The following is a 26,785-nucleotide window of genomic DNA, read 5'->3' on the forward strand; positions in this document are numbered from 1 at the left end:
ATGCGACGGTAAGGATAGTAGTTTTCTCAACCACATGAACTTGTAAACATTCGCTAACTAAATAAACAAGCATGGTGTCAGCAGACAAACATGAACGCATCATACCCGATTACCATGGGCACTCGCTGTCAAAACGCTGGCGCGAGGAAGCGCGGCGGCAGTGAACGAAGTGACCTTCGCACTGTGCATCGCTTCAACGCAGACTGAACGGCAAGAACACAGCATGCTCAAAGGTATGAGCCGTCGGTGCACCTAGACTCTGCCCCCAACGCAGATCGCTTTCAAGATCGCTCCAAAGCATTCGATCCTTGAAGGACAAAGATATTAAATGAATAAATTTAATTGCTTGATTGTTTTTCGTTTCAGACGTTCTGAGTTGATTAGTTTAGGAGCAGTCATTGTGACGGTGACAGTCATTACGGCGCCAGACACCACGGCGGCGTCAATACTATTGCCTTGACCAGCTGGAATATAACTTGAGTATAACGTATACCATTGGGTGCAGGTTAACAAAGAAACCTTGGTGGTTAAAATTAATCTGGAGTTCTCCACTACTGCGTCCCTCATAACCGATTGGGCAATTTAGGGATGTTAAACTCCACATTTTTTTATAATTGTCTTGTTAGGTCTAAATTCAGCCACGAATATTGAGTAACAGATTTAAAGTAGGAAGCTTTGTCGAGGCGGCAAATTTCTTTTATTCCGAACAGTCAACTGTAGCTTTATGAAGCGCCACTTTTCTTCTTCATGTGACCTAACGTGCTTTAAAGGTTATGCTTTTTTGGGAGCGAACGAATTTTGATAAAATTTTGACTACGGGGTTTTGCTTCTTCTGGTGATTCCTACGCTTCTTTAAACGTAGGTATCTCGAACGGAGTTCTGGAGCCTTAAAAACGTTTATAAAGAATTATCTTGACCTACATGGTTCTACAATCGTCGACCTTAACTGGTTCAGGGCGCTCTATTTTGTCCTGTCTATTTGGTTTTTCCGTCCTTGCAGCAAAAACAGCCCTATGCAGCATAAACACTGACGTAAGGATCCTCACTAGCGTTGTAATCGGTCAAATTCGAGCGAACTGAAGAAGAAGAAAATAAAGTAATGAAATGAAAGTAACAACTAAAGAACTAAAGACATAGAGAACTGAGAAAGACGTGGAAAATGCCGGCGCTGAACTTTTCACTGGTACACGACGGGGCATCTATATACAAACATCCTTGTTTGTCAGAGCTAATCAAGTGGCTCTCAGGTTTTCGGCTTTAAAGAAAGCTATGTAAAGAACACACAGAAAGTGATACTGTTGTCTCAGCAATGGGCATCTGTACCTTGTTTATGGTATATTGTTCACTAATGTATTGCAAAACGTTTTTTTTTTTATTTCTCCAATTTCTTTGTGCTCAACAGTTTTATTCATATTGGTTACCTCGGTTAGTGTCGAACTGCTGTAAGTTCTGCAAAAGTGTATGCTTTCGGCTGCCTAGAAAAAATCTGTGTAGAGCACGGCTGCAAACTTCCGCCAAAGTGTACATGAGTAAACGATAACACGTTTACGTCACCCCGCCGGCGCTACAGCATTGGCGCTTAAACGAAAACAGTTGAATGCCATCAAGATCTGTTCAAGGGCTCTGCGGTTTTCCTTTAGCACTCCCGGAGCCATCCAGTTTTCATTGCACGAACTGAAATAGCTTGCGATTAACCAAGCACATAGTAAACACTTCTCGGTGATCCTTTCAATGTCATGCGAAGCGCAGACAGCAAGAGTGAAAGTGCCCGACGGCGATAAAACTTGTACCTTTCCTCCTCGGGAGGAGTTTCTAGGATATTAAAGAAGGCTAGTCGCTGCGAAACGGCATCCACAACACCCTTGTATGTGTAATAGCTATGTCGCGTCTTTCTATGTGTCTGTTGTAAACAGTCACGCGATTACACGCGCAGAAAAGGAAATGCCTTCCTCGCCACTTCTGGCCCGTGACTCCACTCGAAGCATCACGAATGCGGCGACTTGTGCCTTCTTCGTCGGATTTTTTTTCGGTCCTGCCACAGTGTACAGTGAAAACGTTCCTCCGGTTATCCATGTCGACTCCGGACTCTTGGCGGGAATCCGCTTGTCAATCGGTGACAGGCGGGTTGACGCGTACATGGGCATACCGTACGCTGAAGCGCCAGTGGGTGACCTTCGTTTTCAAAAGCCACGACCAGTTTCTCCCTGGAAAGGAGTGTACAATGCCACAAGCAAGCCGAAGGCGTGCAAGCAACTACCATGTCCACTGATACCTACGCTGACCCTGGATTACACCAACGCGTCGGAGGACTGCTTGTACGTCAACGTTTGGAAACCAGCGTCGCCATGCGCCGAGCCACGCACAACGTGCAAGCGAAAATTCCCTGTATATGTGTTCATTCATGGAGGTGGTTTTCAGTGGGGTGACTCAGCCCTTCTCGTCTACGATCCCGCAAACTTCGTGGCCCTCACCGACGTTATTGTAGTGACTTTCAATTACCGAGTAGGAATCAACGGCTTTCTTTCCCTAGAAATTCCGGAGATACCGGGGAACATGGGCCTTTGGGATCAAAACATGGTGCTCAAGTGGGTACAGAGAAATATAGCGAGCTTTGGTGGTGACCCCAATGATGTCACATTGGGAGGTCAGAGCGCTGGATCTACATCCGTGGGACTTCATGTAGTGTCTCCTCACAGCAAGGGACTCTTCAAAAGGGCTATTATGCAAAGCGGAGCTCCCTTGTCCATGATAGCAACACTATACTTCAGAGGAGAGGGGAAGTTCATAAACGCGGCCGGTGCCCTGGGCTGCTACGACTCGAAAAAGGCACTCAAGGAGCAGCTAAGCAACGTTCTCGCCTGCCTGCGTCGTTTAGATTCAAGTTTTATAATAAACACTGTCGATAAGTTTGATATCGTGCAGCGCATGTTTGCGCCTATAGACAGGGATGACTTCTTGCCGCTTTCCATCCTAACGCCACAGTCTTGGATGAACATGGGCATCGGAGAACTGCTGCTGGGAACCACTTTGAACGAGGCTACAATGTTCCTGGGAGTGTTGCAGGAGGCGTTCCGCGAGCTTCTGGGTATGATGAAGTCTCAGTACCGCATGCTCAGCATCATAATCATGGCTCAGACCTTGAACATTCCTGTCTCGAAGTCAAAGGAGATTGTGCGGGCTTACTTCGGCGCCGACGATAAAGAGCACAGTTTCACTGAGGTTCAGGATACTCTTTCTAAAATGCTAGGCGACGCTGTGTTCGACTGCCCGGTGCAATTTTTCGCGGACAGCGCTTCGCAACGGGGAGTCAAGACGTACAGGTACCTCTTCGGCCACCGACCTGCGTACAGTTTCTACGACGAGTGGATGGGTGTGGCGCATGGAGAGGACCTATTTTACACCATGGGATCTCTGCCATTCATCAATGACCAGAGCCGGTATATCGACGCAATGGGTAAAGACATCAAAGACCTCATGGCATCCAAGAACTACACACCGAAAGATGAGGCGTTCATGAAAGAAGTCGTTGGTGCTTGGGGTTCGTTCATTAAAACAGGGTAAGTTGGCCAATTTCCTCAAGATAGCGCCTACATTTAAGGACATGCACCTGAAAGCTCTGTTATTTTCGTAAAAAAGCTGATATAAACATTAGGTTATATGTTTATGTAAGTGCGAGCTCAAGTATGGTGAAAAATTGAATTATGCCAGACATAGCTAGACCTACTACAGCGACGTTATGCGAGTGACAAAGCTTATAGGCTTATCGGTGGGTGTCGTAATTTATTGCTGCTTTTCTTTCGAGAAATAATTTGAAATAAAGCGTTGTTCCCATAAGCATAGAATAATTTATAAACCCGTCTCATTGCACTGTCAAACTGAGCCGCTACTTATGGCAACTTCGAAATGAGCGAGGAGGTTTGCCTGTGTAATATTCGATATTGATAGTAAAATACATATTGGGCTGTGAGAATTATTTTTGTGGATGATTTGCGGAATAAGTGCGTATTACCGACTTTCAAAGGCGACATAGCAAAGCAGTGATTATTGTTGACATTATCGTAAAACCCATTCAACAGTGAAATAAAACAGGTCATTCTGTTTCTCTCAAACAGGAATATTCTGAAAATTTACGCTCATTTTGCGAGCGCTGCCACTAAGGTACGTGCCGCTACCTGCAATAGCGCTGCAAAAGACCTGAAAGCTTGTTCGTTAACTTTTTGTGTCCCTCTTGTAGGCGCGCAGCAATTAACAATGCGTGCACTAGTGTTCTCAAGATTCTAAAATTCGAAATTCCGGGAATGACATAAGCACAGACAAATCGCTACGTGCGAACGATCAGTAAACTCCCATTAACGGACACTACAAAAAAAAAAAAAAACATAAGATCATACTGAAATCGAACAAGCGAAAACATATTCCCTTTCCCACAGCATTACATCCGCGAGTGTAAGACGATTGGACCATCCCTTGGGTAGGCGTTCCTTAGCGGTTGATGCACGTGTCAATATACTTACATTATATTTTGAGTCAGTTTTGACAACCGCGACACTGAAAAGCTCTGAACATTAAGGACGCGCTTTTTGGAGGAAATGAAAGGGCAGCCATTGAACTATCGATGGTCCACTTTAACTTAGCGGAGTATATTTGTTACAAATCGCTTACTTTTGCGTAAAGCTTGCCAATTTCCGCTCCCAATCTTCGAATTTGTAAACCTTTGGAAAAGAACACTGGCGTTTAAAGCGAGTACTGCTGCAAGTGTGACCTTTGGATAGGCTATTGGGGTCTAGTTCCGCGCCTATTACAGTTCGCTGACTGCATGAAATGACGTTGCAACGCCTGTTGTGCTCTCTCGGCCACTACAGGGGCGCTATAGTATAGTTGTATACGTTACAAATTTCTGCACGTGACATAAAAATAAGGCTGTCTTAGACTATTTCGTTATTGCAAAATCTAATTCTAATGTTTCTGCAACAGACATCATCCCGTTTGGAGGAAAGACTGAACAGCAAGCCAGTGAAATCTAAACGACTTCGCGTTAGGTTAAATGCAATAAAAGACCATTTTCTTAGAAGAGAGGCACATGGCTCATCTAGAGAGGGAGTGCACTAAGCGACGAATAATAAAGCAAAAGCACCTCTCCACGCAAACTGTTAGTTTACGCGTATACCTTGTAGCCCTTAGTATGGGTGCTTCAGGCCCACTAACTTTCGTCTAATTCTTTTCGCGCACCCGAAAAGTTAGCAAGACGTGCCTTTAGATTGTTTCCAATAAGTAAGTATTGTTTAATGCGTTGATTTCAGGCCTTCTCTTCCTGCCTACGGAAACGTTTGTGCAGAGGAAGAAAATGAATACTTTTTACTAGCATGTTGAGTATATGCACCTCTGTCTATGGCGTTTTACAAGATAATTATTTGAACTATACTCATGGCTTTTCAGACTGTACGCATTGAGTACATGCACATGCTATGATTGGAGAGAGAAAGAATGAACTTTAATGAAAAGGATGGCTCAGTGGCCTAAGCAGGGGTAAGGGTCAATGACGGAATTCACAAGAAAAAAAAAAGAAAAAAAAAACACACACATTCATAACCTGCCGGTCAAGCCGGCCTCGCGCACAAACTCCCATAAAGAGTTGATAGTTGGCCGGGCATCGGCCTGAGGGGGCGGCGTGGTCCATGCCTCCAGTGAGGTAATGCCGCGTCCCTTGTGTTTCTCTCTTACTGTCGCGAGACCGAGGACAGTCCCACAATAGATGCCTGACTGTCGGTCTAGCACCGGCGTCGCACGTACTGCACGTCCCTGGTGTTGACATAACGTTCGCCTCCGTCTCTTCCTCCTCCTCGTTGTCGAAGCGTTGCCTCTGATGACCTCGCGTCTTCCTTGACGCGGCGTACGCGCGCCACTTAGTCAGGACGTCTTCGGTGAGTGCTGCGCCCGTCCTGGCGTTATGCACCAGGACTTGCGCGCCCCGTGGAAGCTCCTTGGGCAAAGGGTGGGCATTGTGCGATAGGATGGCCTGCTATGATTCGAAATGCGTACGTTTGAGCTCTTTGTGAACTATGTGCAGATTTAAGGCCGGCTAGCCAGCTGTTTCTTACACTGATAATAAACCTGCTGCCTTTCCCTCTTTGCCCTCCTTCTCCTTTGGGACATTGTACTTTCATCGTTTGTAGTTTTCATTCATAATCATCAGCCTATACTTATGTCCACTGCAAGACGAAGGCCTCTCCCTGCGATCTCCAATTACCCCTGTTTTGCGCTAGCTGTTTCTATTTGATTATTCTGTTATGACAGCGTACGTACCTGTAACATCATCTTCCTGAAGCTAGGAGCAAAGGATTAGCCGGCGATTGCTGGGGTCCCAATGTATCATTTAACATGCAGTTAATAATAACAATAATAACGCTAACAATAATAAATTATTCAATCAAAAGTTTTTAATAACTCTTCCTACCATGGGGAAAATAGGCGTTTTTTGTATGTTACGGCAGATTTTTTTTCTGAAGGAACAACTGCACTCAATATTTAATGTAATACATAAACAGAAAGCAAAATGAATGCCCTTTTTATGAATAACATTTTTATTAACGAGATGCATGTCATAAAAAAGATAAATTGTTAAAATCAAGATTGTGCGATATAATTGAACAATGTATACCCACGCTTGTCTCTACTACGAAAGAAATGTTACGAAAATTATTATATATACAAAATGTATTGCCGTGTATTAGGCACTATCTCCGAAAAAATCGAAATTTTTCATTCGACAAGTATTCCACTACAAAAAAATGTCGCAGTTTCGCCCGAAAGGCGAAGCATCAATTGCGATAGCAAATTAGTAGAGAGCTATTCGGAGTAGGGATAGTAGTTTCATCGGCTGCGTAAACTTGGACACATTCGCTTACTAACTGAATTAACAAGCGTGGTGTCAGCGCGCGCAAGCAAACATGAATAGATCGCACTCTATATATGACCGAAGACAACCACTGTCAGAACGCTGGCAGCAAGCGCAGCCGCCGCAGCGAGCGAAGGTTCGTGCGGTCTATCGCTTCAACGGAAACTGAGCGGCGAATGCACAGCGCATACAAAGGTCAGAGCCGTGTGGAGATCGCTTTTAAGAGACGGTGCGGGCGACCACCGCAGCCGGGTAAAGTACAAGCGCATTGTTGTTGGCAGAGTAGAAGCTGTTCCTCCCCTCCCTCCCGCGATGCCTTTCCGCTTTCCTCCTTTCGCGTGGGAGATTGAGTGGCTAAAGTCCCTATATAAGAAAAGTACCGCCATCCTTTGATAAACGCCGCTTCACTCTCTCCTGTATCTCCGATTGGACGATGATAGCGCGCGCTTTTCATTGTTTATATTTTCTTTTTTTCCGCCTCAGAGTCATGTTGAAAGTCCTCTGCGCAGCCGCAGTCGCCGGCGGTGGCGCGTGCCCGGCCTGAAAGCTTCAGCGTGGACTTTCTAGGTGCGCCACCGTCGACTTGGCTTTCGCAAGCAAAAAGTAAAGAAAAAAGTAAGCGCTTGAGGAGAGGAGGCGGCGGAGGAAAGAGTAGATGGCAGTACTTTTCTTATATAGGGACTTTATGAGTGGCCAGTTCCCCTTGCGCTCGGTTGCAAGATACGCATTTGGTGCCGCAGCACAGCGCGCCCCGCCTCCCTCCCTCCCTTCCTCCCATACCCCCACGGCATTTCGCGCGACTGAAGTCGCGTTTGCTTTCCGCCGTGCGGTCGTTCTCCGTGATAGCGTGTGTCCCCCGCGCGCTTTCACTCGCGCATACGGCGCGCGGCGACGATTTTATCACCCTTGGACGTTATACGGAACATCACGGCGACGGCGACGGCGACGACGGCGACGGCGACGCCGACGGTAGAAATCCGCTTGAAGTGTCCATATAATTGCCATCGCAATAAAATTTGGAGGACGCTTACGCTTCACCTTTAAAAGTGGAACGCGATAGCATTCAGAGATTCCTGGCAGCTTATCAAGCTTTTTTCTCGTATATTCAAATTACAATGCGACGCTAGCAAGTCTGTAGGTTGTGGTTAAGCCATGCTTTACGATTTTTCTCACGGATTTTACATTGAGAAATTCAATTTTATTGCGATAACAGTTATATGGACACTCAAAAGCAGATCAAAAGCGTCGCCGTCGTCGTCGTCGTCGCCGTCGCCGTCGCCGTGAGGTTCCGTATGACGTCAATGGAGATGAAATCGTCGCCGCGCGCCGAACGCTGTATGTGCGAGTGAAAGGGCGCGAGGGGCGCGCGCTTTCACGGGGAGTGAACGCACGGCGGAGAACAAACGCGCGTTCTGCGCCGTGCTCGCTTAAGGGCTGCAGAAGTAGGCGTCTCTTTCCTCCTTTACAATCACCATATATGTAGAGCAAACGCGCCTTCTTCCGACGCGCGAGAGGCCGTGGGGGAGGGGGAGGGAAGGGAGGTGACGTTTAGCTGCGGCACTGCCTATTTGTATCAGAGGCTCCGGCAACAGTCACCAACGCCGCACGCATTTTGAGCGAACGCGGGCAAAACGCCGACGGCGTCGACAACAGTTCTGCGTGTTGCCGGTGCTGCTGCATGTCCAAGTTTATACAGCTGATAAAGCTAATATCATTACTCCGTATAGCTCTCAACAATTTTGCTATCGCAATTGATGCTTCGCCTTTCAGGTGAAACTGCGACAACTTTTTGTTTACTAACGCCTCGCGCCACGCGAAGGACCTGCCCGGTCCGGGTGGTTCGGGATGATATGGTTGGGCATGATTATTTCCGCCAACGACGCCGGCGCTTACGCCGATGCCGGATTTTCTGCGACACGGGGCCCTTAATGCTATCCCGTTAAAGTTTAACTGCAAGCACTACAGTTGGGCGTGACGGGCTGCGGCCGCCGATGTTCTGGGCTGGTTTGCGTCGTCGTCACTTTTAGACTCAAAGTCCAACGAAAAGTCAGTGTCCTCTGACTCGCTGCTATTCGATGTATCGACAAGATCAGCCGCAGAGGCAGTGTAATCGCGATATCTGCGATCTCCTGAAGCGCGTGCGCCCTGTCCCGATCTGGACATTTTTGCGTTATGTTTCGACGATCGCGAAACTTCGGAGTGCGTTTAAAATTACCGCTTGGCAGGAAAAAAGCGAACTGCTTAGAAAACTAAAATATAGTTCTCCTTCACGTCCGATAGCGCAGTATATCCGTGAGCGGCGCGGAAGGTCTCGAAATAAGCGTTTCGAACCATCGATAGAGCCCTAACGATGCCCAATGAGTGCGGTACGGAAAAAGTTAAAATGCCCAGGAAGAACCTCGAGGGTCTAGGTGCTGGCGCACTCGGCAAAACAAGGCACAATAATTTTCTGTGCGCACTCGCACACGCATACACACCTACACACGCGCGCACACAGAAAAAGGGAAGAATAGTAAATAATTTCGCCACACAGATTTTAACAGGTCTTAAAATGTGTACACGAAGAGAGTACAAAGCACAGGTGGAGAAACAGAAGAGAATCACAGAATGAAGGAGCACACGAGAGTTGAGAGTTTTTTGTTAAATTATTGGAACTTCTCTGCAACTCCTTTCAGGTAAATATTAAAATAGGGTATGGAGATATCCAGGCACTCGGAGTGGGCGTTATATGTCGCCTGCATTCTAGATAGAGGGTTACAAAAATCGGAAGGCTGAAAGGCGCGCTGTCTCCTTAGTGCTTTTCTGCGGAACGTAAAAGCGCATGTTACAAAGCAGGTCCAAGCCGCACATTTTTCATGCATCAATTTGTGGAGAAAAGGACATCCGATTTGTTGCGCCTACAGGTGAGGGAAGGTAATGTGAGCGTCTGGGTTAGTTCTATGCAGAAGACTGGCTTATGACAGAATCGATATTTAAATATGGATGTGAAATTTTTCTGCACATTTGCGAGAAGTTCACAATTCGACCTACAAGTGCCGCCCCAAACGATGGAGGAGTACTCAAAAACTGGAAATAATAATAATAATAATAATAATAATAATAATAATAATAATAATAATAATAATAATAATAATAATAATAATAATAATAATAATAATAATAATAATAATAAGGAAACCTGAGCAGGTCCCTATGCAAATCCTTCTTACGCATACGTCCAGAGCACCGTCTACGGACTGCAATCCACTAAAGGCCAGCGAGTATTTCCAAAATGACATCTTTACCCAGTTCTGCAGTTCAGACAGATCCCTCACGTCTGCAGTCTACATGAAGTCCGCAAGAAACTGCAAGAAGGCTCTCCCAGTCTGCAGCTGTAGCGATCGTTCTTTCTACCAGCGTTCACTGCACATTTAGTAACCAATTACGAGCCTTTTGCCTTAGTCATCCAGTCTTCGTGGTTCCCACCTGGCCTATTCGGTTCCTGCAAAGATTCACTGCGATATGTGTTCTGAAGTGCCTGCGGCGATTGTTATAAAATTGAGTGCAGGATCCTACTCCACGAACACGGATGAGGTCTTGACTGCTAGCGCGGGCATATATGTACGTCTCCCATGCGTGCACGTGCTCACGTGGCACGTGCAGGTGGCGAAGCAGGACACGCAGTAAGAAACCCCATTCTGTGACAAAACTCTAGGCGTGAAGTTGGCGGAGCGTTATCCGAGCTGTTACTTACGCGACTGTGGCTTGGGTAAGGTACATAGTTGGCACCGAAGTTAAAAGCATTAGGATATTGAAAGGTATGACTGTGTAGTGACATGGACATAATGTGACAACCACTGTGATAACAGCGGTTGTCATATCCACTTGGTGGATGTGCCCAAGTCGAAATCAGCTTCGGTGGTAAGCACCATCGAAGATGGGTAAAGGTAAATTCCCAAGAATCAACGTGCCAACAGAACTTGAACATTTGTATCACACAATAGGGGAAATGTTCGCGGCGACTTCTGATAGTTGCTCGGTGGATCAAATGGAGATCAAGCACGCCAGGTTCTAGCACCACCTGTTGCATCACGGCAACCACTACCACCTTCAATCAAATTCAAATGCAAATTTATTCAAAATAGGAAGAGTACACGGGAAATATTGTATAAAACATCCAAATCCCTAGCTCAAGCCTAGTTGTGATCCATGTTAATTAGTATTCACAATCACAACGGCAATACGGCAAAGCATAAATAAATCATATTGTACACAAATATGAATTTATTAACAAAAGGCAGGTTGTTTCTACTGATAGCTACGAGAAGCCTACAGAAAGGACTTCGGACTACCATCTTCGGTTGCTTACGTGCTGCCCGTGATAGGCAATGTTCTGTCACATCACTTGTCTGATACTTATAGAATACGTGCTCAAGCTTACCATGCCACAGTGTCATTCCCCCTTGATCAACGTTAGCTTTCTTCATTAGCACCAATAGGCCGAAGAACTGCAAACATTTTTTTTCGCCCGATCTAACGCAATTGTCTGCTATTGTAAACTCTTAGTGTACGCTACGTGCCCACCTAGCATTTTTTTTCTTGTGTAATAGGGGAGCCAGGTGGGCGGTAGGAGAGAAGTACCCCACCGACATTTATCAGCATCATTAAAAAAACGAGCAAAACAAAAAATTCTTAATGATCTTAGGGGTTACAGTAAGTGAAAATAGTATGCTGACCATGATACACATCTTACAGGAAACCTATGGTTCCCAAGCCTGGAGCAACATGGAAGAGGTACGGCGTAGGGAGCTATCCTCTCGTTTTCTTAAAACCAGACAACTACACAACATTCCAAGATGACAAGAGGAAACGCTGCGCCATGTGGAAGCCGATCCTGTACAGAGAGTGAGTAGAACGACTGTTCCCCGCAGCAGCAAGCAAAGCTCGATTCGTGTGCATCAGCCTTAAACATGGCTGCACTGGCATTTCGGCCGGCAGCATTAAGCTAAAAGACCGTTGCTAACCAGTTTTGCCACAAAAAGGTATGACAAGCCGTAAGTCGATCAAAAAAAAAAAACACTGTGAGAACTTGCCGGATTAAAAGTCCCAAAACTGCTAGAGATGCTAGAGAATTAAAGCTTCTATAAAAAATATTTAGTGCACCTGCACAGAAATAGAAATGAAAAGATTCTGTAAAGAAGGTCTATCTCTTTCTCTTTTTAGAGAATACAATTATTCCAAAAAATCGTACCAACAAAAGGTGTGAGTGTGTGTTTGCGACTACGGCCTTTGGAAGCCCCGTGCTTTGCATTACCATCAGTGGCTTCATCTTGAGTCACTTGGAGCTACCACTGACCAGCTGTGAGCTCTTTTCTGAGTTTTGAATTTATTTAACTATGACCTCAACAACTAATATTGCGTCAGAGCATGCCCTCGAAAAGAGCGGTGATAAAAAGTACCCTTAATATAAACTTTTCGGACCACAGATTCTGCTGGATACCTTGTTGTGTTAATGAATGGACACGTAGAGATAGTAATGTGAAGCAGGAAATCCTATACTGATTATTTTATAATTTTTGTCGGCGAAATTAAACAGCGTGTTTGCGACACCTTGAGCATTGATATTAAAGGAGTGTGAACAAATAAGCCTTTCGAATAACCAATCGAGCATTGTCCTATTTGATTTATTCCTTGAATCGAATAGCCATTTGCAATTGCGAATATTTTTCTAGTATTTTTAATACTTTGCATGGTGCCTATGCACGATCAAACATGAAGCTGATGCTAAATACGATAAATTTTACCATGGCCATAGTAGATAAAGAGCAAGCGAAGCCTCGTAGGATAGAGCCTGCAGTGAAGGTCAGGTAGCTAAAATTTCCACTGAAACCGCGATCACTGCAGCACTCAAATGACGCTAAGACATGACGTTCGGCAATAGGACTATTTAATACTGTTTTTCGATGTCACACTTATGCTTCTTAGGATAAGGTATGAATACATTTATTAGCACAATGAAATCATCATTGGAACAATCCAACTTTGTTGCACTGGTTAATGCTACAGTAGACGCATTTGATTTATTATAGAAGGTACACGCAGATGCTAATGGTCTCACAAAGTGCCTTTTAAAACTTAATTCTGATAATGAGTCACCGCGTATGCCTAAGTGTCCTGAGAGTAGGAACAAACTGCTTATTTGTTCCTAATGATCCGTTTGTCCTTTGGATAAAGTGGGCTTTATATGTATGCTTTCTAATGATAGAAGCATGCTACTGCTGGAATAACTAATGGAAATACATCCCCGACTAATTGCACCGGTGCTCAACGGTGCCATGACATAAGATGTCAACATTTCTTTCTGTTGTTGGTGAAAAAGGTTGCCAATTATTTCACGGCTGTTCAAAAAGTATTTGATATTCAATTCATTTCCTCTTTAGTACTGTTCGATTCAGTTCAGTCTCACATAACGCTATTCGCATACCTCTAAAACGATATTCAAAAATATGCCTCCTTGCCACAGGCAAAAAGAAGATAACTGGGCTTAACGGTCCCTAAAGGAACCCTCTGTTGGTAGAAAGATTTTTCCCATTTAAAGCCGCAATCCCTCGCAGGAGAAGCCTGTAAACTTGGCTTCAGCAAACCCACGCCTTTGTTTAAAGAGCATCAAAACGCACATTAGACGCATCCTACAACAAAAGAAAATATTCGCCTCTAATCTTTTATTTTTTTTTCTGCTTTCAGCGAACACACAGCCACAGTGGCTCCGAGCACGAAGCCGACCAAACGTCCCTTAACGCCGACACCCACTCTGACAGCGAAAGACCGGGCGTCAACACTGGCCCCAGCTGTAACGTCTTTAATAGCCGTGCTCGTGCTGGTCATCGAAAGAACTTTTGATGTGAAAGTTGACTAGGGTTCGGTGCAACTGTCGATTATTTGCTGTTTTACAGGCACGACGCACTATGGCGAAAATATAATTGCAGCCTCTACAGCTATTTATGACAGCCGACAGGTACATTCAAGCACAAATTCGACTCTCAGCTGAAAAAACACCATAGTCGTCATCACCGTTCATCCCTTCGTGGTCCTCAAGATTCAAGATTCATTTATTTCTCCAAGAGAACAGTGATGTAAACCAAGAACTTTGGCCTTCACACACTGTATAAAGCAATGGAAATATTTCAGTCATCGTTCTTTATTACAAACTACTTCAAGCTCCTCCGGCATAGGCTAAAAAAAAAAACGTGCTTACGGTTTTCGACCATGACAAATCAGTTTTGCGGAAACCCACAACATGGATGAAAGTTTATAAAAAGAAATATTGCCCAGGATAATGTTTTTGCAACTGCAAAGCTTTCTTTTGAGAAACCCCCAAGGGTATCCTTTGCAGCTTCGGGCTGAAATCGGGTGGATGACAATTTTTTTTCTTTCGTAAGTTTTTGAACAGTATCTCATTTTATTCTTTGTTCTTCGTGGGCTTCAAAAGGAAACTATGCTTTCCTTTTTTGTTAATTTTCACAAATACATACTTCTGCTCCGGCGAATCCTCCGTCGCCTTACCTTCAGAACAACCACAAGAAGCAGCTCTGCACATCTGGTTCAATTAGCCCGCTCTGAGATACTGCGGTGCGCCAGGATCTTTACAACAGCGAAGGCAGAAAAATTATGAGTGCCAAATTACATGACCATGATGTAGATCACTTTTCGCGACTATTGGGTGAACTTAATAAGCACTGTCGCAAGAAAATAGTTTACCGACTTGTCAATAATGCTTCCTAATTAGCACTCGAATGCAATGGGTACCACGGGGATGAAAACTGCCCTGTCTATAAGCACGACGTCCGTGTTAGAAAGGTCGTGTGGTCTATGTCACTAGACTCAACGGAAACTTTGCCCTGTTATAAACATGCAAACCTTTCGACGCGCAATGTAGGCTCAACGCTTGGTTTTTAAAGAGCAGTTCAACCGAAATTTTACATTCTTGGTAAAATATTTTCATCGACAAAAACAACTCGAATCAAAGACAACTCTTAACGCGCTGCCTCACATGCGCTCCTAATTGAAACTCAAGAGATGGTGTCTTTTCTCTTTATCTAGTTTCTCCTCCGCTACGCTTCGTACATAATTCGACAGCCTGCGGATAAATTTGGCCGCTATGATAAAGCTGTTCTTAAACTTCAGAGCAACGATCGAGAACATTCAGAGCACGCTTGTAGACAGTGTTTCTGCTGAAATAAATAAAAGGAGAAAGCACAAGCAACCCCATCAAGGTATCAGGCCTGTGAAAGGTAAGTAATAAGCTGTTCAGCTGTCCTACAGAATTATAAATTTCTAGCAAAGAACAAATAATAGATGTTTGACAAAAAAGCTTCATTGCGCTACAGCGTTTGAATCGTATTTGCATGCGTGCGCACTGCTCACACAGCAATTCATACGATTTTATTTCTTCAAAGAATATCTAAGTAAATGGCTTATGTTTACAAAAACAGGCAAGTTATCATAAGCTTTTATGTATATATATATATATATATATATATATATATATATACTGCATTTTATGAGTGGTTTTCATTTCAGCATTGCGTTCCCCTTCCTGTGGTCCAATTTTCATCAGCTCTGCAATGCCCCTTTCCTTGTATTCAGGCGAGTTCACCTGCGTGCTCGGCAGATATCTTGACCACATAAGGTCACCACCTGAGAGCATCTGTACCTACGTTGTTAAGAACTTCAGCATATTGCGATTGTGAAAGAAGTAAGGAAAATTCCATAACAATCTACTTATTAACAGCGGTCGAACAAGAGATGCCTAAGACTGAAGTCTCAGGCTACAGCTTAAGGCATCCCTGATACAACCAACCCGACACAGTATCCCAGTGGTTATGGCAATGCGTTGCTGAGCTCAAAGTGCCGGCCATGACGTACGCATTTCGACATGGACGGGAGGCAAAATCACTCGTGTACTTAGAGTTTTGCGTGCGCGTTAAGAAACCACAAGGTGGTAAAATGTATCCGGAGTCCCTCACAACGCCATGCTTCATAATAAGTACGTCTAGTTCTGGCACGTGAAATCCCAGATTTTAATATTTTTTTTTTTTGTTAGACCCCTAGTGATCACTTTAAGTCTCCATCTTCTTGTGAACCTCGAGCTTGTTTGGATAACAATTTACTGTCGTTCGTGGTGCTGCGGATATATTTTTAAAAAAACGTGGCCGTTTTGTGACTATAGCAGACCAAACTAACAGCGGTAATATCAAGTGAGAACAATCTGAGGCGTTATTTATTAACAACTCGGTTCATTTCCATTCTATTTACCATATGTCACTGGCATTCGCAAAGCAGTGCACCTATCGGGTGGGCGAATGACAGGAAATGGGCAGAATAGAAGGAAAATCCTTTCACCTTAATATATTTCTTCATTCTTACAAAGGTCCCTGGCATTAGTCTAAAATTGTGCTATTTGATAAGAACGAACACTACGAAAGGGTGGTTATAAAAAACAATAACCCTGCATAGCTGAACTGTTACGTTAACATTGAAGAAGTTAATAATTTAATCGCTTCAGTGAATGCTCTTCTGTTGTCCTAAATAGGATAGAACCAATCTGGTTGGTAATTCTTTAGGAAAACTTAATGCATATAAGCAAAGCTGCTCCTTGGCAGCCATCTCTTTCAGTATCATTATATTTATGCAAATGCAAGAATATGTGATAGCTTAATGCTATGTAGTTCTAATAATTCTGAAAATGCATTTACGCCAATAGGGTATGTCTGAATGAACGCGCCGCACAACTCAGGACGGCCCGACAGCTTTTTCTCCCCGCCATTTTCAGTATCTACAGTGCGGCTCCGCTGAGCATGTGGCTATGGTATTTTTATCATCATCATCAGCAGCAGCAGCAGCCTGTATTTATGTCCAATGCAGGACGACGGCCTCTCCCTGCGATCTCCCTGCGATTTTCTGCAATGTCTAAAATAACCGGTCTCAGCACAATGTGTTATGCTCCCTGTGTTGATCTTTTTTATTAGTGGATGGTTTTTTTATATTCGAAGTCAGCTCATTTATTTGTCTTTTAGTCGAGAACATAGTTTTCAGTGTTATTAGGCGACTCGTATGTGCGCATAATAACAAAAGTTTTCTTTTTCTGTGGCCATTATTTTTCAAAGACCGACCACTAATAGGTTTTCCTGTTTGTTTTTGACAATGTCACATGAACTTATTGCAGTTGTTTCTGCAATTTCTAAAATAACCGGGCTATGCACAATGTGCTATGCTCCCTATGTTGATCTTTTTCATTAGTGGGCGGTTGCTGAATTTGTAAAGCTTTGGAGATAATCGCGTTGCAGTATTGCCATTATGAAAGATTTGATATTGTAGCCGTAATATGCCCGATGAATATATGTGATAAGGAACCTATAAGTGTGGCTAGAAGTGTGACCGTTATAAAAAACTGCTTGCTTTTTATTGTTCCTAGAGTCAACAATTGCGACTAAAATCGTAGGAGTGAGAAGTGTGCTTGATTGGAATGGTTAATACTCTCAAAATACAAAATATGGAGCATCCCAAATCAACTTCATGGCAATAAAGTTCAATTTGCTCTATTTTTGTGTTCCTTCTCATATAAACCAATTTATGTCAGTAATCAGTGAAAATTGGCTTTTGAGTGTAATATATTTGTTGTCCTGTTCTACTGAAGAAATCTAATCAACCTTTTTTTTAATCAGAAGGTTGTGTAGGAGAGCTTTACATCACGATTGACGTCCGCCACTCCTCCTCTCTCAGGCAAGTTGTACATAACAATGATTGGCCGACTCAAATAAACGCACAAACAAACGAGAATGAATAATAAAATAAACTGCTAATATAAGTCAGAACGCGCTAACGCATACTTCGTTTAAAATTCAAATTGACACATTGTAGGTCCCAACACACCGAATTTACACAGCAAGTAATGTCAGTTAAGGTTATAGAGCCCCCCAATTCCTTGCAGTTAAATTGTAAAATTTCAAAAAAGTACTGTTTTCAATGCAATGAATACATGGTACACCATAGGTTGCAACAAGATAAAGATCAAGAGACGCTTCGCAGAAACTCATTCAGAGCGTGTTATATCGCTGTAGTAATTATTCGCAATTCTTGACGCTTCAAAAAATTATTGTAGGGCGCTATAACTGCACGCTGTTGTCGTTGAATTGTTGGATATGACCCGAATATTTCTTCCAGCGAGAGCAGCCTTTTGTCCAGAGCGCGCAAGAGAGAGAGAGAGAGAGAGAGAGAAATAGCTTTTATTTTATGTAACCGGCAGATTGGGGGGGGGGGGGGGGCAAACCCCACTTAGATGGCGGCCAGAAGCACTTGGGCTCTGGCGACAGTTGGTCTTGAGGGGCCGAGCTGAGCAGCACAGAGCGTGCAAAATACTTTTTTTTTTTTTTTTTTTTTGATGCGGAGCACGAATACTGCAGTGCCACAAGAGCTGCTCAATATCTTCTTTTGATTCCAAGCAAGGGCACATCGCGCTTTCGGCTCGGCCTATTCTACGTAAAAAACTCTTTGTGAACGCATTACCTAGACGTAATTTCTGTATTACTTTTACGGCAGAACCCCTAATCGTCGCTGGAATACTGAATTGTCTTTTCTGTTATTAGATTTTTGGGGGTCGAAATTTAGTTTTAAGCACCGTTTTTAAACCAACAATTTCTCAACATTCGGAGTGACATTGGACGTAAGCTTGCGCATACATCGCTTTGTGAGTGGTATTTGGCAGGCCTCATTTTTATCGCTAAACTGGCAGCAACTGTGTGTGCGCAGGGAGGAATCCCGTGAAATAAAGGGAGAGGCCTTCGTCCTGCAGGGGACAAAGATATAGGCTGATGACGATGACGACCGTCTATCGCTTTGGTATATATATCTTTTGTACTTCATATACAAAAGCATGGTCATTTTTGTTCATGCTTGTGGATTTAGTGCTAAATCGAGACGCTTGAGAGTTGCTCAGGATGACACATTGAGTATGTGTGATTTCGAGCGTATGAAGGTCAAGGAATAAATTATGGCGTAAAGTTCTGCTATCGTAAAAGTTGCAACTTTTGATAATTTCAGCATTCTCTATTCTCTCGCACAGGCTATGAAGAAATCGGACGTATATCTTTAATTTTAACACGAGTCATCTGTGCAAATGAAACTTTGGTGCCTGTAGGTTTAGTATAAATATGGCACAGTGTTAATTGTTTTACAGCTATTTTTGGTAGGTCACGTTTACGAGGAATGTCCGGCACTTTAATTTAGACCTATGGAAAGGATATTTGTCATGGAAGATACTTAGCTTTCGCTGGCCAAAACTTATTCTTTGGGACTATGCCTCGGCCTTGTTGTATTCTCACGTGCACATGTGCAACGTTTCTATGATTTAATGCCTGAAGAAGTGGGCGATCTGCACGCTGTGTTGCCAAGCGAAAGTAATTGCGGGACGTCATCGCAAATCTCAGTGCCCGAAAGGAGGAATGGCGTACCTCTGCAATTACTAAAGCACCTGCCGTTGCACGTGGCACTTCAAGATATTTACCCAGACTTCTGCCCCGGGGGCAGTCAAGCGATTTCTATGATGAGCCACATAGGCGGTGAAGGTCAAGAGCATAATACGCTATTTATAAAGCTTCAATTCATCGAAGCGTCTGTTTTGCATAATGCCTGATCACAATTGGATGCACCCTTTTCTTGTTTTATTTTTTTTCGCTATTCGATACTGCTCTGCGCTCCTCGTGAAAAATACAGTTGGGCATGCGCTAAGGTTTTTCGTATACATGCCTCATTCGGGTGAAAAGACTCATCCTCATCCGAGAAGAAAGAGGCAATCTCAATTAAAACGTACAAGGGGTGCTGACCATATTTTCAGGGCACCTTAGCTATCACAGGTATTAGTGACATATTAGTGGCAGGATTTTATCGATGACCAGTAATGTTGACATATTGTGGCACCTAGGTTTCATTCTGGAATTTTATATCTTGACGGTTACAGCGAGGCTCTTGCGGATGAGTTCTTGCTGCGGAATATTAGAATCCCCAAGTGCAGTTTCATGGCAATAATAGATTTCAGAGAGCGAGAGAGACAAGGGAGGTTAACCAGACTTAGTCCAGTTTGCTACCCTACACGTTGGGAGGGGGATTGAAAGGAATAATGCAGGCATTCAATTAATGTCCACTCATGGGCTAATAACAATTCACGTTTAGTCTTTGTGCTTTGGGTGTCGCTCAATGTCACATATATGACATTGAGCGACACCCAAAGCACAAAGACTAAACGTGAATTGTTATTAGCCCATGAGGGGACATTAATTGAATGCCTGCATATATATATATATATATATATATATATATATATATATGTGTGGGGGGAGGGGGTAGATCCGATTGACACGGCCACCTCCTTCATGCAATATCTTATGCTTCAAACCAACGGTATATAGGCGTTAATGACATCAGGTGTGTATCGTTAGGACGGAATCCAAGAATGAAAAGCACGTTCATTCAGGAAACACCAAGGGTATATATAGTCATCGGCATTCACATGCGCATGTTGCCGTAATATTCGTGCTGTCAATTATTTCCAGCTGATACGTGCGACGCATGCGTAGTCTGCACGATACAGGGTGTACGCAAGAGAGGCAAACTATCCGCCGCACAGAGGTCGCAACCGATTTACTAACGGCTCTATTTCATGGCATGTAATTCGTGTGGTCTGAAACGGGGCTCATGTATTTTAAGAGAGCCGTTTTTTTATCCGAATTCTTTCTTTGGCACATGCAAACAGGGTTTTTGCTGCCAACGGTATGCTCCTATGGTGAGTGTTACACTCGTAACGAAAGCGAGGCCGACTATTCCAGATTGCATAATCATGCTACCCTCTATATGTACAGTCAACCACAAAAGTTTGCGGACCACGCGAGCGCGTGCCAGACTGCCTATCCGCGCCACCTAGCGGTACGCCACCTAGCGGCGACAGGGGCGCTCTCCCGGATATGAGCCCTCTTGGTACTCGCCTGCCTGTTAATTTTTTATTCCCGTGCATGACATTGTTAGTTCGTTGTGTTGACGCAGAGCGCTGTCTGCGATAAGACCGCCACATATCTGGCTTGATAGCAGTATCGGAGCAATCAGTGCAACCTTTGTCGACTGGTGTGCCAGTGGGTAGATAAGTTTCACGAAGCGCTGCGACGATTTTTTTACGCGACGTTTACTGGCGCACTTTGGTTGGCAGCATCTTGGTCCAATGAGTGCTGCTGCTTCTGCGTCTTGAGAGAAAGGGTAGGGAGGTGTTTCACTGTCATCAAAAATAAAGAAAAAGCGGATGCATAGAAAATTTTCTTTCACACATAGGCGCATCTTCGCATCAGTCGCTGAAAACGTAGTAGACTTGCTTCAGGCCACGTGGTGATTGCCTATTTGGAAAGATGCCGCCGCGTGTTCCACTTGACGAAAGAAGGCACATTGTGCGTTTATTTATAGAGGGAATACCTCAGCGCGAAATCTGCCGCCGAACCAACAGGAGCCGGACTGCCGTGAATAGGATTATTCAAGCTTTCCGCGACGATGACAGATTCACAGATATGGAGCGCAGTGGGCGTCCAAGGGCCACGACTGAGGAAGAGGACCGCCTGATTACGGCCGTCATCGTGGCTGATCCTTTTCAAAGTGCAGAGGATATCCGAGAAGCGCTCTCGCTCACGGTATCGTCTGAGACTGTAAGAAGAAGGCTGAGTGAGCTTGGCCTGCAGTCTTTCGTAGCAGCACAGAAGCCCTGCCTCTCAGACGGCCAGCTACAAGAACGACTCATGTTCGCTACAGCAATGAAAGATTGGACAACAGAGAAATGGGGCGATGTCATCTTTAGCGACGAGTCAACTTTTTCCACGCGCTGGGACCAACGGAAGCGGGTTTGGCGTCCACTAAACTGCAGGTGTGTTTACAGTGTATTGGCAGTTAATTCACGAAGCTAATTCTGCATCACAACATGTTTCACGTAAAATGAGCTTTTGGACATTACGAGATTTTTCTGTAGTGGTATTATGTTGAAAACATTAACGATTGTTTCATAGTACTACTTACTCTGAAGCTAATTAAAAGCTGCCAGTGGGTCTTTCAGTACTATCTAATGATGTTTGCACGTTATCTATTGCAACTCTATAACAGCATTATAAAGTTCATACGCAAGAGGAATCACAACATTTTTAGACGCGCCGCTGGAACCCAATTGTATGCTATTTCTTGCAGATATCTGCCTAATTACACACAGAGTGTTCTATCCAGTGGACGGTGTTCCGTGAGCGTGTGGGGAGCAATCAGCAAAGATGGCCTTGGTCCTCTTGTGCGTCTGGAAGGGCCCTTCACTGCGTCACGGTACTGCGACGTCATCACTAGACACCTCGTTCCGTATGCGCTGGACGGTCCCTTCAGCGACGGCTGCTATTTTTTTCAACATGACCGCAGCCCGATCCATAAAGCACGTATCGTCCAGTCATTGCTAGAAGAACATGCTGTTTGCCAGCTTGAGTGGCCTCCATGTGGCGCCGACTTGAATCCCATAGAAAATGTCTGGGGCATGTTGAAGAAACGGCTGTCCACACGAGCCAACCGCGGCCGCACGGCCGATACGCTGTGGCAAGCGATCGCACAAGAATGGGAAAGCCTGCGCGGTCGACCGGAGATTACTGAATCTTTGTACGAGTCGATGCCCACACGCATCAATAAGGTGCTAGAAAACGGCGGACATTTCACTTCCTACTAGATCATTGAGAGACCTATGTTTCATGACACTTCTGTAAATGTCTTGTGAATAAATTCATCCCCTTCAGACACGAATTATGATGCACTGTCTGCAAATGCGTCAAATGCGCATGGCATCATTTCAAGACGCTCACTATTACATTCCAAGAAAGAAGACGAATCAATGTGCTGTTTTGTGCGAGTTTCAGTAAAAAAAATTAATTAGCGTATAACTCATTATCTAATTATTCTGAAATCCGTCAGCTTCAATGCTTGCATAAAAAGAATCAACTATTAGGCCCGAAACGCATGCACACTTGCTTTTTCGGTTGTATTCGTGTCGACCGGAGAAAAAAAATACTCTTGACGTTGGTCTTGGAACGCGGCACGTCGAACGATTGTCTAACATGGTAGTGTCTCCAGCAAAGTGATCATCTGCAGCAATACGCAGGACAATGAAGTTAACTGACCGCTAGTTGTCCCATCAGGAAGCGGACACGAATGTGCACACTGAGTTTTAGGTCATTTGAAGAAACACGTGGCGTGGGACGCGCCTCCGAAGTTCGAGTCCCCAAACGAGGACGCCGTGTCGCAAAGGGTTATAAAAAGAGTCATCGCACCCGATTATTTCTTATTTTTCTAAATGTAACCACTATAGCAGCGCGGTGGTTCGGGCTTTGCGCAGCAAAACCTGGGCGCAGGCGATCAAATCCCGGCCGCTACTGTCACTTAGCGATGGGGGAGGAACGGAAAAATTCTGCCTACTGACTAAGCATCTGTGTCCCATGGCTGCCTCACCGCTCACTCACGCACTCACGAAAAAAAAAAAAAAAAAAACAGCGTGGCTACGCGAAAATAAAACTGATAACAGCCGAAGAATACGCTGTCTGATTACTTGTACTGATATTCTGTTCTCAAAATATAAGCAAGTAGCCCTGGCTAACAAAGAGCGCGTCACGTTGAAAGAGATAGGTAGAAAATATTTGCGCACAGTGCGAAAATAGACAGGCCATAGATTTAAGGAGGGATGCGTCTTCAACGTAGCGCTGCTGTCGATCGCTGGTGACGTAGCGGAAGTGTCGCGAAGAGGCTCTTGGCCACGCGCTCGCGTGGTCCGCAAACTTTTGTGGTTGACTGTACACCTCCTCATAGTAGACCAAAAAAAAAAAAAAAAAGCCAGGCTGCCCATGCGGGTCTGCATTGAATTTCATTGAATTCTGGGGTTTTACGTTCCAAAACCACGATTTGATTATGAGAGAGAGAGAGAGAGAGAGAAATCACTTTATTCTGCGATTAAAAAAATGCATCGACGCCCTCAGTCCAGGGCGTCACTTGCGGCGTGCTTCAGCGCTAGGCCGATGAAGTCCGCAAGGAATTGTTGGTCGTGAAGGGTGGTTGCGGCGGTCAGCCACTCGGAGGAAGGGGTAGGTGGGAGGGATGAAGGTTTGGGTAGGGGGGGGGGGGGTAGTTTTGGATGGCATTGCCATAGGATATGTGATGTGTTGGGAGGATAGGCACCACAGTGGCTACAGCGAAGGAGGTCTTCAGTAATTATGCCTTGAAGGAGGTGTTTCCGTGCTGGAGTGAGCAGGGTGTTCGTCTGGGCTTGTCTGATGAGTGTGCCCTGTGTCTTTGTAATGTCTTGGTGTAATCAAATGCCCTCAGCTACACCAAGACATTTGATTATGAGGCACGCCGTAGTGGGGGCTCCGGATTAATTTTGACCACCAGAGCATCTTTAAAGTACCCCCAAATGAATGGGACAGGAGCATTTTTGCATTTCGCCCCCATCTAAATGCGGCCGCCACGGCCGGACGTTGACTGCTTGCATTGAAGAGTTTAATATTTTATTCACTGTAGACCATCGGGCGTTTTCGCCATGCGTCTACAGCCAACCACGAACTTCGGAGCAGGTCTGGCAGCTCTCCAAGGCGCCGACGCGGCCGACGCTTCTACCTTTCTGCGTATAGTTGTTGCAGGTAGCGACCTCTCATGACGTACGGGTGCGTTTCAATGCTCCGTTATTTGAGACATCGATGCACAGATGGCGTCTCTGCCAAGCTTTTCGTTTCACGTTCTTGCATACCTCTATTGTGACATTAAGGGTGTGCGAATTGTGACATTGGGTGTGCACACCCCTGCACACAGGGGGGTGCGTATAGTCCACTGGAATACGTACGAGTGGAATTGTGACAGAAATAAATCGAATGAAATAAATATCCAGCACTCTTCAAATGGTTTTCGAATAAAAGAAAGTCGTTCTCACCGTTATTATATAGTTTTGATCACTCGCTGGTATTCACAATGTTAGCAAATTTCTGTCATAGCACTGCACGTTAAGAAGCGTCGCCTATTAATAGCCTAAATGAAGCTTTCCGAACAAACAGGTAGTTTGTTCGCATACGAGGAATTCTTCGGAGAGTGCAAGTTACCGCGGTTTAGAAGCAAAAGTACCGCTCCCTGAGCGATGTATAGCGTGGTCCGCAACGTAACTTGTAACGTATTGTGTCTGCTATGGCCACCGCAACGACAGTTACCGCAATTTTGCTGCATTTTTATCCTTGATGGTGCCCGCTAGAACATACCAACTATAAAAAAGTATTCAACATTTTTGTATTTACGAATACTGACTATTCGATTCAAATAGTACCCTATTTGATTTGACGAACAAATTTAATAGGGCATTAGTCGATTCCTTTTTCAATATTTTCGAATACTCGCACTCACCTAGACATTCACTTTCTCCATTCAGTTAGCCAGAGAACAAACGTTAGATCGCCTTTAGACGCATATAGTAAGCACTAAATACCGAAACCATGCAGAAAGAAGGTGGAGTAACCACCGTGTATTGCGCGCAACAAGAAAGCAAAAGCAGAAATATAAAGGCGCAAATTACAACGAAGTCAAATATAGCAGGAATGATGAGTTAGCATAAGTACTGAAAGCTGGCCGAGTTGGTATTAATTCCTATGAACTGCGCAACAAAACGGTGACAAGGAAGGGATAGACCACACAAGCGCTTGTGTCGTCTGTTTCGTCCTTGTCCCCGTTTTGTTGTGCATTCACTATGAATGGCGAGTTGCAGTACACCGTACGCCTTTTGCTGCTTCATAGATACAAACTATCGAAACTGCAACATAGACATATCTCTCTCTCTCTTTATATATATATATATATATATATATATATATATATATATATATTGTAAAGGACCAGAGACACAAAGACAGCATCCGTTCCTGGGCCGGCTGTTCTATTCATATTCATTACAATATACAGAGTGTCCCAGCTATCACGCAGCAAGATTTAAAAGAAGAGGAAAGGCGTTACGCGAAGCAAATCTAGTGCGTATTGTTTCCAGTACAGGGGCGTAGCCGCCAGTAATTCTTTCGTTACTGAGATTTAATGAGGTAATTGTAATTAATTATCTAACTCCAGAAGTACTGTCCTAATTATCAAAGTGTCAATGAGAAGATTGTAGAGCAACATGAAAAACTCCCGATACAGCTTTCGGTTCTAGTGTAACCAGCGATTACACTAGAACCTGCGACAAATGATGTATAAAAGCCGACGCGCTTGACCCGCGGATCAGGCTTCGACGATCGCCGACTGTGTTCGCCGATATCGTGTTTCGAAGGTCGCTTGCTTTTGTGGGCACAAGTTCGCCCTATAAAAAATTGGCCGCATATCTGCTTGCTTCGCTGCAAATGCCGTCGAAAGACGATAGTCTTCTGCATGGAGGAAAGAAAAAGATAGAAGGGAGAATACCGCAACGCGATTGACGCCAACTGTGGTGGCCCAACACGGGGTGAAATCGTCAGAGCACGGAGGATACGTCAGAGCGCGCGGTAGGTTTTAGTACTCCCGGTTGATTTTTTTTTTTTTTCAATGCCCACTCGAAACCATTTGAAACTATTCAAATAAACAAAAACAAAACCAAGGAAAAAAAACAAGGGACAAGATCTTCCTCCTTCCTCCATGGTCTTCTGCCACCCCTGATACGTAACACCCTCTCTTCTCCCTCTCCCACCCCTCACGCTCTTCCCCTCCCCTCTCACTCCTCCCATGATGGATGCAATGGAGGTTTTGCTGAATTCAATACAAATTTCTCTTCCCTCGCGCCATCTGTTGGGACCTTTTATTACTGTTGGC

General features: G+C 44.5%; 1 protein-coding gene across 1 annotated transcript; it reads left to right on the plus strand.

Annotated features, from left to right (window-relative positions):
* The first annotated feature begins 1,815 nt into the window (after positions 1-1,815).
* Positions 1,816-14,161, plus strand: LOC119457042 (acetylcholinesterase-like). The gene is made up of 3 exons (XM_037718868.2): positions 1,816-3,557; positions 11,630-11,779; positions 13,619-14,161. The coding sequence occupies exons 1-3, from the start codon at positions 1,867-1,869 to the stop codon at positions 13,788-13,790; spliced, it is 2,013 nt and encodes a 670-aa protein (XP_037574796.2). The 5' UTR covers positions 1,816-1,866; the 3' UTR covers positions 13,791-14,161.
* Positions 14,162-26,785: the final 12,624 nt, after the last annotated feature.

This window comes from Dermacentor silvarum, chromosome 6, assembly GCF_013339745.2.
Source record: "Dermacentor silvarum isolate Dsil-2018 chromosome 6, BIME_Dsil_1.4, whole genome shotgun sequence".
Taxonomy (NCBI): Eukaryota; Metazoa; Arthropoda; class Arachnida; order Ixodida; family Ixodidae; genus Dermacentor; species Dermacentor silvarum.

Bases quoted from the DNA above. Each gene is read 5' to 3' on its own strand.
- LOC119457042 (XM_037718868.2), top strand. From the start codon at position 1,867: ATGTGTAATAGCTATGTCGCGTCTTTCTATGTGTCTGTTGTAAACAGT. The intron at 3,558-11,629 runs GTAAGTTGGCCA...CACATCTTACAG, and splicing joins GGTTCGTTCATTAAAACAGG to GAAACCTATGGTTCCCAAGC. The intron at 11,780-13,618 runs GTGAGTAGAACG...TTCTGCTTTCAG, and splicing joins AAGCCGATCCTGTACAGAGA to CGAACACACAGCCACAGTGG.